The sequence below is a fragment of the Nanorana parkeri genome, unplaced genomic scaffold, assembly GCF_000935625.1.
Source record: "Nanorana parkeri isolate BGI_ZX_2015 unplaced genomic scaffold, ASM93562v1 scaffold77, whole genome shotgun sequence".
In the NCBI taxonomy this organism is placed as follows: domain Eukaryota; kingdom Metazoa; phylum Chordata; class Amphibia; order Anura; family Dicroglossidae; genus Nanorana; species Nanorana parkeri.
In genome coordinates, this window is record NW_017306345.1 from 1622800 (window position 1) to 1635206 (window position 12407).

The window sequence follows — 12407 nt, forward strand, 5'->3', positions numbered from 1 at the left end:
AAGTGATTTACATACTATGACTACACTGCAATTACATATTTGAACTCATTGCTTTATCTTTGATGTCAACAAAAGCAATGAGCGCAGGGCATACTCTAAGAAAGTGAAGGTGACTGATGTCTATATAAGTGAGAGCAGGCATTAATCTACTTACTTCAACAAGATGAATAAGCTACTGCTAGCGGGTAAGTGTCTCGCCCTCATTACTACATAATCTGAGGTCCTTTTGCTTGTTGCAATAATACTCATCTTTTTCTCAAATATCTTTCTTTCAGGTTTGGCCCTCCTACTGCATGTGCAGTTAGGTAAGTGTATAAAATGTTATGATTCTATTTCAATGTATTTTCCAGTTTGTTTTCTGCAGCCAATGTCACATTTATCCTAAATTTATTTTACATAATTATCATATATCTGTATGAAGCTAATGCCCAGGCATACAGATGGAACTACTGAATGCTCACTGCCAAGATGAGTGAATGCAGTTGACTTTATTTTCCCTGAATTCATTGTTTCCATGGGCTTCAAAGAGGATGGCATATCTGATAGCTTCCAAATACTCTCAGGGCTTGTTCACACCAAGCGCGTTCCAGGAGCAGAGCAGTTACAGACCGGATCAAAACTGCTTCCAATGTATTCCAATGGTAATTTGGGCTCTAGTTCACACCGCAGCGTTCAGTTCCGGAGCATGTTAAAAAACGTCAGCAAGCCCTATTTTACCTGCTCTGGAACGCAAGCAAACTCATCAAGAACGCATGCAAACGCCCTGGAACACACTGAAAGCCCATTCTAAACTAAAAATAAATATATATATATTTTTTTAACCAAATGCTACATAATGCTTTGAATCAGGAACCATGACAAGGACTGTAATGCACAAGCAGGTCACACACAGCTTACTGGCTTAAAACAAAACTCCTGGGAAAATGATTATTAACCCTTGCAGTTGGGCTACCCCAGCACTGCTCATTTTGATCTATGGAGGAAAATAACAAACCTATCGCAACAATCCTCCGAGCCGGACGGATGTGACTGCTCCCTCTAGCCTCTCACCTGCGCTGCAGTGATGTTATGTCCCTCGGTGTCCTCACGTTCAATACACGGTGTATAGAATGTGATGATTTAGGGAGGGGACCTTAGACCACTGCAGCAAAGGGGGAGAAAGGCAAGCCGGCTAAGAGGATCAGGTTAGTATAACTTTTATGATAACAAGCACTTAACTCTTGCAGTGCGGAGGTAGCCCCACCGCGAGGGTTAATAATAATTTTCCCTTTCCAGGAAATGAAACTTGATCTAGTGCTTTACCTCTAAATTACAGTATATTGTTTAGGGAATATTGCAATCCCAAAAAGCAGCTTGTCCCAATGCTTTTGAGTGACGGTGCTTGTGAGTGCTTGACTCTTGACAAATATGCATTTCAAGGTGTGATTGGAGTTCACTTGGAGAAATCTGGGCATCTTTGGCTCCATTGTAAAAGTGGAACTAGACAACTATGGCTGTCCCTCAGCTGCACCCATATTGCACTTTAAAGGAGAATCTTGAAAGTGGACCTCTATACAAGAAAATCTGAACCAGATAGGTTAGACACAGCATGTACCATCTCCATTCTAGTGGCCCTGTCCAAGTGACTGGCCCAAATAAACCACATACCATGCCCCCTCACTGCTCAGCATCAGCCCAATCAGAGGTGATAACTTTACCAATGCTACAAATGCATAAAAAAGCCTACTCACCATTACTTTTATTACAGGATCATTTTGTTCCTAGTACTAGCTCATGTTCAAATTCTAGATATTACATGGCTTGTTTATTTGTATGTCAGACAGTCAACATTGTGAGATAACCAGTAAGATATGCCAGTTTAGGCAGATTTGCTTTAATTCACAGTCAACTCTGTTCTTCAGGGTCACGCATTTTTATAAACATGTCTATTCTTTAGAGCTGAAAATTGTGCAAAGGGCATTATGTTCCATCATAGAGCATTTTTGTAGAAGTAATACTGTTGTATTTTCTGAGTGCTGACTATCATTCTGTTGTTACCTAACCAGGTTCTTCTTTCAAGTTGGTATGTTACTTTACCAACTGGGCCCAGTACTACCCTGGAGCTGCCAAGTACATGCCAGACAATGTAGACCCCTGCATGTGTACTCACCTGATCTACGCCTTTGCCACTATGACCAACAACCAGATTCAGACGTTTGAATGGAATGATCCAACCCTCTATGCTTCCTTCAATGGCTTGAAAAAATAGTATGTAAACCTGCACTCTGGATTTCACCAGTAATTATACTTTAATGTATTCAGCTGCCAAATAAACAGGATAGTAGGACGGTCCACTTATACCGGTAGTTTGATTTGAGATACATGTTTTTCTATTTGAGTAAAGGTTGCGGTTATTGATTGTTTTATTGGCTATCAACCAGGAAATTTGCCCCTGCTTTTTTGTTTACAGCAACAGTGAACTGAAAACGCTTCTGTCTGTTGGAGGCTGGAACTATGGAACCTCAGGGTAATAAGATACCTTTTGTTGTACATGCTACCTATGTAAGCAAACTAAGCTTAAAACAATCACTTACAAAAAAAACAACATATTGTTTTTAATTTAGGTTTAACACCATGGTTTCCAGTTCTGCAAACCGTCAGACTTTCATCAATTCGGTAATCACTTTTCTGAGGCAGTATGGCTTTGATGGCCTAGATATTGACTGGGAGTATCCTGGAGACTCAGACAGAGGAAGCCCCCCACAAACCCAGCAGCTCTTCTCTGTCCTGCTACAGGTAAAAAGCACTTATTTGTACATTAAAGTGACACTTAACTCCGGAGTTAAATCTTAAAAATGCATTCAAGTGCCTTAACTAATAACAAAAATGTATCTTATTTATGCATCACTCAGCTGTGGATCCTCAAATCATCTCTGAATTCATGCTGATACTGTCCTTCCTTCTGGAGGGTGGCTACTTTTGTTCCCCATGGTCCCTATGTGTGTTATAAAGTAGCCACCGCTCCAAGCTCACTACCGTGATGTACACATGGTGGCTACTTTACAACACACACGGGGACCATGGGGAACAAAAGTAGCCACCCTCCAGCAGGAAGGACAGTCTCAGCACCAATTCAGAGATAATTTGAGGATCTATAGCTGAGTGATATACAAATAAGATACATTTTTGTTAGTAGTTAAGGTACTTGAATGCATTATTAAGATTTAACTCCTGGAGTTTAATGTCACTTTAATTGGGTCATACTTAGAGCAGTGTGACATGACAGGCTTACATGCCTGTGTTTTTTGTTTTTTTGTTTGTGACAAAGAAGTTCACATTGTAGATTTTACTATCAATCTCCGCATTATCTCTTTAGGAAGTAAAACTATTGCTCTGATCCTGATAAACAGTGCATTCAGAAAGTATTCAGACCCCCTGTACTTTTTAAAATGTTATTATGCTGCTGCCTGATACTACAGTTGGTTTGAATTCTTTTTTTTCTCATTAGTCTACACTCAGTACCCCATAATGACAAAGTAAAAACAGAATTGTAGAAATGTCTGTGAATTTATGAAAAAGAAAAAACTGAAATATCATGGACTTAAAGGAGAACTATGAGGTGAGTGATTTCAACTCATCCCAGCTGCGGCTGTCTCAGTATATCAATAGCAATAGCCCGCTATATACTGAGCTTTGGGTCACGGGAGGAGGTTAGTATATGTCCTCCCGTGACCCTAAAGCGAACTATGGGGAAAAACTTACCCCATAGTTCTCTTTTAAGTAATCAGACCCTTTACTCAGTACTTTGTTGAAGTGAAGGGGGTCTGAATACTCTCTGAATGCACTGTACATGTTATTTTTGAACCTAGCCTAGGATATTTTTTGCAAACTGTAACCTATAACAAATTTCATTCAGGAACCAGTTAATAACTCTGGTTGCACTGTTGGTATTTTGATCCCCAGGTCCACTATACATCATAACCCTTTGTGCTATTTGAGCCCAAAAATGAGTTTCACAAAACTGACAACTTGTAGTGTAAACAAAATATTTCCTGCTACTCTCTGCCATAAGATGTTGTAGCAATTTCAGTTCAAAGAAGTGATGGTATTTTGTTATTTTCAGTCGCAAAACCTATAAAATCATTCTCTTTATGTGATATTTTGGCAAGAGTGGCTGTGCTAAGACGGATGGATTTACTCATGATCATTTTTATAATCGATTAGTTAGCCGATTATTTTTTCAATTAAATCGGATACAAAAAAATGAAATACCATCCTTAATTTAAAATAAAATACACAAATGGAGAGGTACAAGTTTACTTCAGAATAAAACTGCATGAACAATTTTTTGCAATCGCACCACACTGGAACGCACTGCATTGCGGTACCGTGCGGACGATCGCACTGCAAGCAGGAGGCATGTTTAGAGCGCAATTGGAATTAATGGCACCGCAACGTACCTCTCGCAGCAGAATTTGTCAGGCTGAATCCACAAATTACTTTTTTGTCACCTTTTTCATTTTTGTTAAATAATTGCATGTATTATATTAAGCATTTCAATTAGCTTCATGGATTTAAAATAATCTGAATTGAAAAACTCCAAACCAATATAGTAATAATAACACAACAAAATTTTCCAAAAAATACAATTATCTATCTATCTATCTATCTATCTATCTAATCTATCATAATGGGTAACCCCTTTTACAACTGACCATGGCCTTTTCAAGCCAACAATAAAACTTGCTGAATTCTTCTGTATTGTCTGTTCTTCATTTCCCGTGTAGCATTCCATATAACTGCTAGGCAAATATTATTTTCAGGAGGAGAGGACAGTAATGGCAGCTTAAATGTTTCTATTAGCACAGGTGTCCTTTAAATAGACATGCATCCAGTATTTGCTCCATAATCAGTTATGCTACACAGGTGAATGTATTTCTGCGTTTTCTAAATATTTCTTCCTGTCTGTAGGAAATGAATGCTGCATTTGTTCAGGAAGCAAGTCAGACCAACAGACCTCGTCTACTCATGTCTGCAGCAGTGTCTGCTGGCAAATCGACAATTGAAAATGGATACCAAATTCCACAGTTATCTCAGTAAGTGCCTGTAAATGTATGTCGTATATGGGAAAACCTGCCTCCTTTACTTCTTTGCATATTACCTTTGTAAGCATAGTTGTGTATAAATGTTCCTTATTTGGAACAAATATTTCAAATTTCATTTGAAATTTATTTACAAATACTCTTACTATTGGATAAAATGCAAAATTATCTGCTATATCACAACTGAACTAAATTTCTTCATGATTGTCAAATTCATATGCAGACCACAAAATGCAAGCAAACAGAAAATCACTGGTTGGTAATGGTGTGTGAAGTTTAACCACTTGCCGGCCGGCCAGGAGCTCTCTAGATCTGAGCGGGCGTCTTTAATGTCCTAGGTGACATTAGGGATCTGCGATTTGCGCAATTTTAAAGCTTGACATGTTTGATGTCTATTTACCCGACGTGACCCGTCTTTTATATTTTACCAAAAATATGGGTAATAATTGTTTCCTAATATAATGAAAAAATAACTTTTTTTCCCCAAAATTTTCAATAATTTTTCCTTAATATAGTAAAAAATAAAAACCCCAGTGGTGATTAAATACCACCAAAAGAAAGCTCTATCTGTCCCTAAAAAATGGTGTAAAATTCATTTCAGTACAGCGTTGCATGACGGAATAAATGTCATTCAAAGTACTGCAGCGCTGAATACTGAAAAATGGCCTGGCCAGGAAGGGGGTATAAACACCTGGTCTTGAAGTGGTTAAAGCAAAACTCCAGAGAAAAAAAAAATCAATCCTCTCTGGGTGATCAGTGTACATAAAATGATTCCTACCTGTTTCTGTTCTGAAGAAAAAGCTGTTTGTTGCAGCATGTCCTTTCCAAACTGATCCCTGAATGGGAGGGTCTGGGTTCATTATAATCAGCTGGTGGACTTTCTGCATTGTAATGAACCCCTAGGGAGTATTTCACCAAACATGACATTCCTATTGCAAGGGATGTCAAAAATTGTATCTTGAAGTGCAAACTACTGGGAAAATCAGTCAGCCAATCACAGAAGCAGGAAGTGACATTTCTGAGGGCATTCCATACACCGACTGTGTACAGAATGCCTCCAGGTTGCCATTTTAAATTTAATTTTTTTTGACAGATTTAGAAAATTACAGAAGTTGCAGTTTTCAGTGCAAATGTAATTTTTAATAACATTACATTACAAAATAGCTTGTAGGACAGTTATATAAGCTATATTAATTTTTTAAAGATTTTTTTAAAAATTGAAGTGACCCTTTGAGGTAGTTGCACATGCAATTACTGGTTAAGTATGTATTGGTTATATGGAGTAATTTAACTCCATAAAGATCATTGTAATAAAATTACCATTTCTATTTATTTTAAATATCCTACCCTTATATAACATACTGTGAATGAAAATTAAGACCACTGCTGGTGTCACTAAGTCCTGTTACCTGGGCAACCACACCAGCTTACCTGCCAAATGACCCAGCTCTTGTGTCTGTGGTTGCCATTGCTGTACAAGTGTCTGTCACCCCATATACAATATGTGTTGTACCTGTGTATACACAATGTACTGTTGTGACAGCTGCCTGTAGTCCTGTATGTACAGTAGCAATCAGCATAGTGGTGACAGAGTAGGCACTACCTGTGCCACTAATTTGGCAGCCAGTTATTTTCAGTGGGCCTTTTGTCCCCAAGTGAACCAGTAAATTCCGTTTCCTTGAACATGCCACCACCTCAGTGTATGACAGGAACAGAAAGCAGCAGTACTGGTTTGGCAGTCATGTGGCTGCTGTTGGATGCACTAAAGAAAGACTAGATATGGGCTATAATTAATTCTGAATTGAGACTATATTTCTTTGATGGATGAGGATACAATAGTTTGGTTACAATGGAGACTTGTGGAGTACACGTTAAAATAGCTGTAGGATTCTACTTTATATGATATAAAGTATTATATGGTTTATATGGTGGATGGAAAATTAGATGTTAAAATAGTAGCTAAAGGAGTCTACACTATATTATAAAGATGTATAGAGGATTCTATGGTATGTTAAAATCATGGCTAAAACGTACTGTATATGTTATAATGGTGGTTGAAAGATTCTACAGGATAGAAGATTAGATATTATAAAGATAGCTGATGAACTCTATGTTATAAAGAGCTCTAGATAGTAATGGTGACTGGAGGTGTATATATTATAATGGTATTGTGTGGCAATCCCACGGTAGATGCTGAGTGGTTCCAGGAGGCAAGTTCTTGTACTGGGAAAGAGCTGACTTTGCGGCTCTTCCCAGGATTTCTGGATTTGGCATGGGATCCTGGAACTGGGAGATTTCTAAGAGAATTGGGAGGGATGAAATCTCTATTCCTGGGTCTATTGTTTAGTAGTGGCCAGCACCTAATTGCACACCTGTGCACTGCACTTATGGAAAGGGTGCTGGCTAATGTTCTGGGCTCCAGCTGGGAAGAGGGACAGAGGTGGTCAGGAGTCAGGAGGACTCCACCCAGACGTCAGAGGGGATCCAGGTGGCTGTGTGTGCTGGAGGCACCTAGAAGACAGCCGATGAGACAGAGAGCCAGTGACACATGAGGGATGTGTTTAAGAGTGCCACGAGAGGTGGACTGTGGCTCTGTTAAGAAATACCCTAATGTCCAGGGACTGGGACACAAGGAGTATGTGCAACAACCTGGTGTTGGTGATATTATTATACCTTCAGTTTTGCTGAAATACAAGCGGACCTTGTATTATCGTTGAATCTTTGTTTTCTGTTGCTGAATGAAATAAAAGACTGTCCTGTTTATGTTTAAAACGGCTTCAAGACTGTTCCTTAAGCGCTCACCATTTGTGCTAACTTCCCCAAACCTTACAGTATCTAGAGGATTTTACTGTGTATTATAAAGGAGGATAGATAAGATTCAATGGTGGATTATACTTTATATTATAAAGATGTCTGGAGAATTCTATGGTATATTCAAATAGTGGCTTGAGGTTCATGTGCTATAATGGTGGCTGGAGGATTTTATTGTATGAATGGTGGGTGGCAAATTATATGTAATAATGGTGGATCAAGGATTATAATATTAGAAAAGGTGGCTGGAAGATTTATTTAGAGAACATCTTTTCTCTAGAAAGGTGCAGTCATGCAGTAAAATTAATAGGCGTAGGACTGTGTACAAACTGAACCATAGAACACTAAATGCAAAGTGCTAAACAACTTATAGTTACCTAGTTAGGTTGAAAAGGACATATGCAATTCAACCAAAAAAACACATATACACCCATGTTGCCTGCATGTTTTTAGGCCCCAAAGAGAGTACTTACATTTATCCATATGGGACCTAATTTGCCATGTAGTTACTCAATCGTTTAGTGTGTCTAATTTAGCTAATATATTAAACACATATTCCATGGATTGTATTGAATGGCGAAGAATTATTTTTCCACAAAACACAGAGAAGGGAATTTATCAAGACTGGAGCAGACAAAATCTGGAGCAGTTGTGCATGGAAACCAATCCGCTTCTCTCTTTCATTTTCAAATCTTAACTGAACAAACTGAAGAGAGCAGCTGATTTGTTGCCATTCAGAGCTGCTCCAGATTTTGCCTGCTCCAGTTTTGGTAAATTCCCCCCACAGTACTTTTAATTCATATTTTAATATTGATAATCAAAATACATTATCTCCAAGCAAATTCTCATTTTTCATCCTCCACCACTATCTCACCCTTTTTATCTACCCCGCCGATTTTGTGGAAAGTGTGAATGCACTCTTTTCCACTTCCAAAAAAACTCCCTGTACTGATTTTTCTTTGTGTTACCTCTGTAGTCACCTCCATTCACTCTGTGGAGTCCATATGCCAAGTGCAGCTGTAGTCTGATAAACTAGGAAAGGAACTAGTCTAGCACATCTTACACTTTTTACAACAAGGCCTACAACAAATATAGAGGTGGTACTAAATATTACTGTTTTTAAAAAAAAAAGTATATGTGTTATTTTGTAACAAAAATAGGTAATAAAACAAACGTTTTTAATTAAACCAAGGTTTGGAATTAAACAGTGTTTGGAATTGAACAGTGCATATGCTATCCACTTTAGAGGGAATACAATTCAGCATAATTCTAATTAAAAAAGCATTAAAAGACATGAAACTCGGTTTTGCAAGAGTATAATAAAGTCTGTTGCATTCATAGATACTTGGACCTCATCAACGTAATGACATATGATCTGCGTGGTTCATGGGAAGGGTTCACAGGAGAGGATAGCCCCCTTTTCCAGGGACCAGCTGATCAGGGTGGTTACATCTACTTCAATGTGGTATGTTCCACTGATAATGTTTCTTGTAATAAACATTCCATACTTTTTCCCCAGCATACTGTATGTATTAATATTAATATGTTTTATTATATTTAGGAATATGCTTTGAATTACTGGAAGAATAATGGAGCTGCACCAGAAAAGCTCATGGTTGGGTTCCCAGCCTATGGACGAACCTTCACACTTACAGACCCTTCTAACAATGGCCTTGGTGCCCCAACTTCTGGTGGAGGTCCAGCTGCTAAATATACACAAGAAGCTGGATTTATGGCATACTTTGAGGTACTCTAATTGTTTTTTATTAGTCGTGGTACATTGTACATTTGACATTGACCTTAAAGCTGTTTAAAACAGTCTTGGCTTATTTGTAGAAAACAGAGGTAGGCACTTGTTGCTTGTTTGGTTGAATTTTAAAGGTAAATGTAAAAGAGGTTTCTGAAGACCCTATGAACTGGCACTATTAAAGTCTCCCTGTATACCCAATTCATTGCCAGTTGTTTATTGATGTTTAGAAATGATTATAGGAAAGAAAACAAGAAAGTGAGTATCATATGGCTAAGGTGTGAATATAGGGTTAGTAGGGGGAGTGGTGCTAGCTCAGAGATTTGTAGGAACAAGGCTTGAAGAAAAGGCTCTTGTAATCTTGAAACTTGGTCACATAGGTATCCCTTATAACTCGCTATTGTGTCACTTTTCTAAAATGTAAATTTGCACATTTAACCAGACAGTCCACTCCCAAAAATTACAGCAACAAATCTACTGGCTATGTGATAAAAAATATATTTACAAAGGAGGCTTGATAAAGCTGAGTTATGTTTCATTTATTTTTCACACAGATCTGTGGATTTTTGAATGGAGCTACAGAGGTATGGAACAGCCCACAAGAAGTACCTTATGCCTACAAAGGAAGTGAATGGATTGGATATGACAACCCAAAGAGTTTCAAGCTCAAGGTACAAATGGATAGATAGATAGATGATTGATTGATTGATTGATTGATTGATAGATGGATGGATGGATAGCAGTGAGTCTAAGGACACATATTGTGTTGAATTTGAAGACTTGTATACATTTTTATTAATGGTTTTAGTGATTATTTAATTTCTGTTTCTTCATTGCAATGACATTGCACATGGTTTCTTCCTCATACAGGCAGAGTGGTTAATGAAGAACAACTTTGGAGGTGCTATGGTATGGGCTCTTCCCCTGGATGACTTCAGTGGCAATTTCTGTGGCCAAGGCAAATACCCTCTGATGAGCACACTGAAATCCACTCTGGGGATCTCTTTCCCAAGTGAGTGTTCTACACTGTCTGCACAAGAAAATGTTTTAAGACTTTGGCCATGGAAAACTAGTTCAGGCACAGATGACTATTTTGATCACTGGTTATAAGTCTACTAGGTCCTATTATTTTTATGCCAGTCAGGCTAATCATTCCGTTACAACATCCGCAAAACCATTAAACAATGCAAATAACAACCCCACTTAAAAAAAGTAGCAGTAACTGTGTTGTTGTAGACAATATAGTGTAGCAATGGAAAACGTTCAGGAGCCCAAGAGAGATGAAGTGAATAGTTGATCGTATGTGGAAGAGTTCAAGGGCGGATAAGCTGGTGTAGAACAAGAGAAATACTAGAACTATAAATGTTGGGTCAGAAAGTGAGGGGAAATCTCCCAAATGGGGACACAGTGTGAAGCAAACACTTTTTTCCAGGTAAAATAGGAAAGGATAGAACCTCTGTCTGGTAAATATTGCTGTCTGTGACTTCCTGCCCCTGTGATGACCGCTAAGGATGAACCCAGTCTGAATCTGAGCATCTCCAAACAAGGAAGTGCCTTAGGCACTTCCACCCAATCAGCTACGGGATGGCTATTCCCCACAGCTGCATGTAAACAAAAGGGTAGAATGGTTGTGCTGATGTAATTTCCCTTATATAGCCACATAGCCATGTTCGGTAAATGTAATTTGCAAAATATAGGCATGTAGCGATATGAGGTAAATTACACCACTATATCCCATCCCTTCGCTTACGTCAAGCTTAAGTTGGGGAATTCCCTGCCTGCAGCTGATTGGGCAGCACAAAAGGAAGCTTCAATCCGTGTCTGGGAGGAGCTCCTTCTGGGTTCGGAGGAGCTCTGGTATGGACCAGATGCAGTCCGAACTTAGGCTCTTATCCAACTGACTACTCTCCTCTTTTTTTGTCCTGTCACAAGTAGTCAGAGGAACAGGAAGTGAGGTAAAATTCACAGGCAGCGTTACAATTTTCGAATTTACAGTCAAAATGAAACAACTGTAGTTGTCTGTCTTCTGTAACATAAAAAGCATTTCCATTTAGTATGTCAATGTATTACAGATTTTAGGAAAGCGTTAGATCTTTAATTGTTTATATACAGCATGACTGCCAAAAAAAAGCTAATATATATACCATTTAAAGCACTCTGCATGATATATACTAATATTAAATAATTAATTTTGACATCATCTCTTAACCAGATTGCCAGACACCAACTATAACAGTAGCACCAGCATCCTCAACCGCAGCTGTGAACAGCGGGGGCGGAAGTAGTGGAGGCAGCAGCAGTGGCGGCAGCAGCGGAGGCAGTAGCAGTTTCTGTGTTGGGAAAGCAAATGGCCTTTATTCAAACCCAAATAACAAAAGTGGCTTTTATAACTGTGTGAATGGAAATACCTACCAACAAGCCTGCCAGACAGGTTTAGTGTTTGATACCAGCTGTTCTTGCTGTAACTGGGCATAAAAAAAGCATCATCTGTTCATTGAAATGTCAATAAACCATTTTCCAGTAACAAGTTCAATAAACATCATGACATCACAATCCCGTGTGATTGTATTTCACTTTGACTTGGTGAATCTATTTGTATATTTATATTTATAAGCGTAGATTCAACATAGTATTCTAAGCACATTATTGTGCAGTTCTGAAATCAAATCTAAAAATGGTAAAAGACTTGGGAAGCAGTAACTATGCATTTCACTGAAGCAACAGTAAACTTCTTCAGGAGTGTAAGGTAGGTGACCAATGAAAAACAA

At 38.5% G+C, this 12407-nt stretch overlaps 1 protein-coding gene across 1 annotated transcript; it reads left to right on the forward strand.

Moving 5' to 3' along the window:
• The first annotated feature begins 274 nt into the window (after positions 1 to 274).
• On the forward strand, positions 275 to 12114 carry LOC108804896 (acidic mammalian chitinase-like). Its single transcript, XM_018576811.1, has 10 exons — positions 275 to 305; positions 2046 to 2247; positions 2450 to 2506; positions 2604 to 2775; positions 4951 to 5075; positions 9234 to 9357; positions 9454 to 9639; positions 10194 to 10310; positions 10510 to 10651; positions 11852 to 12114. The coding sequence occupies exons 2-10, from the start codon at positions 2114 to 2116 to the stop codon at positions 12112 to 12114; spliced, it is 1320 nt and encodes a 439-aa protein (XP_018432313.1). The 5' UTR covers positions 275 to 305; positions 2046 to 2113.
• Positions 12115 to 12407: the final 293 nt, after the last annotated feature.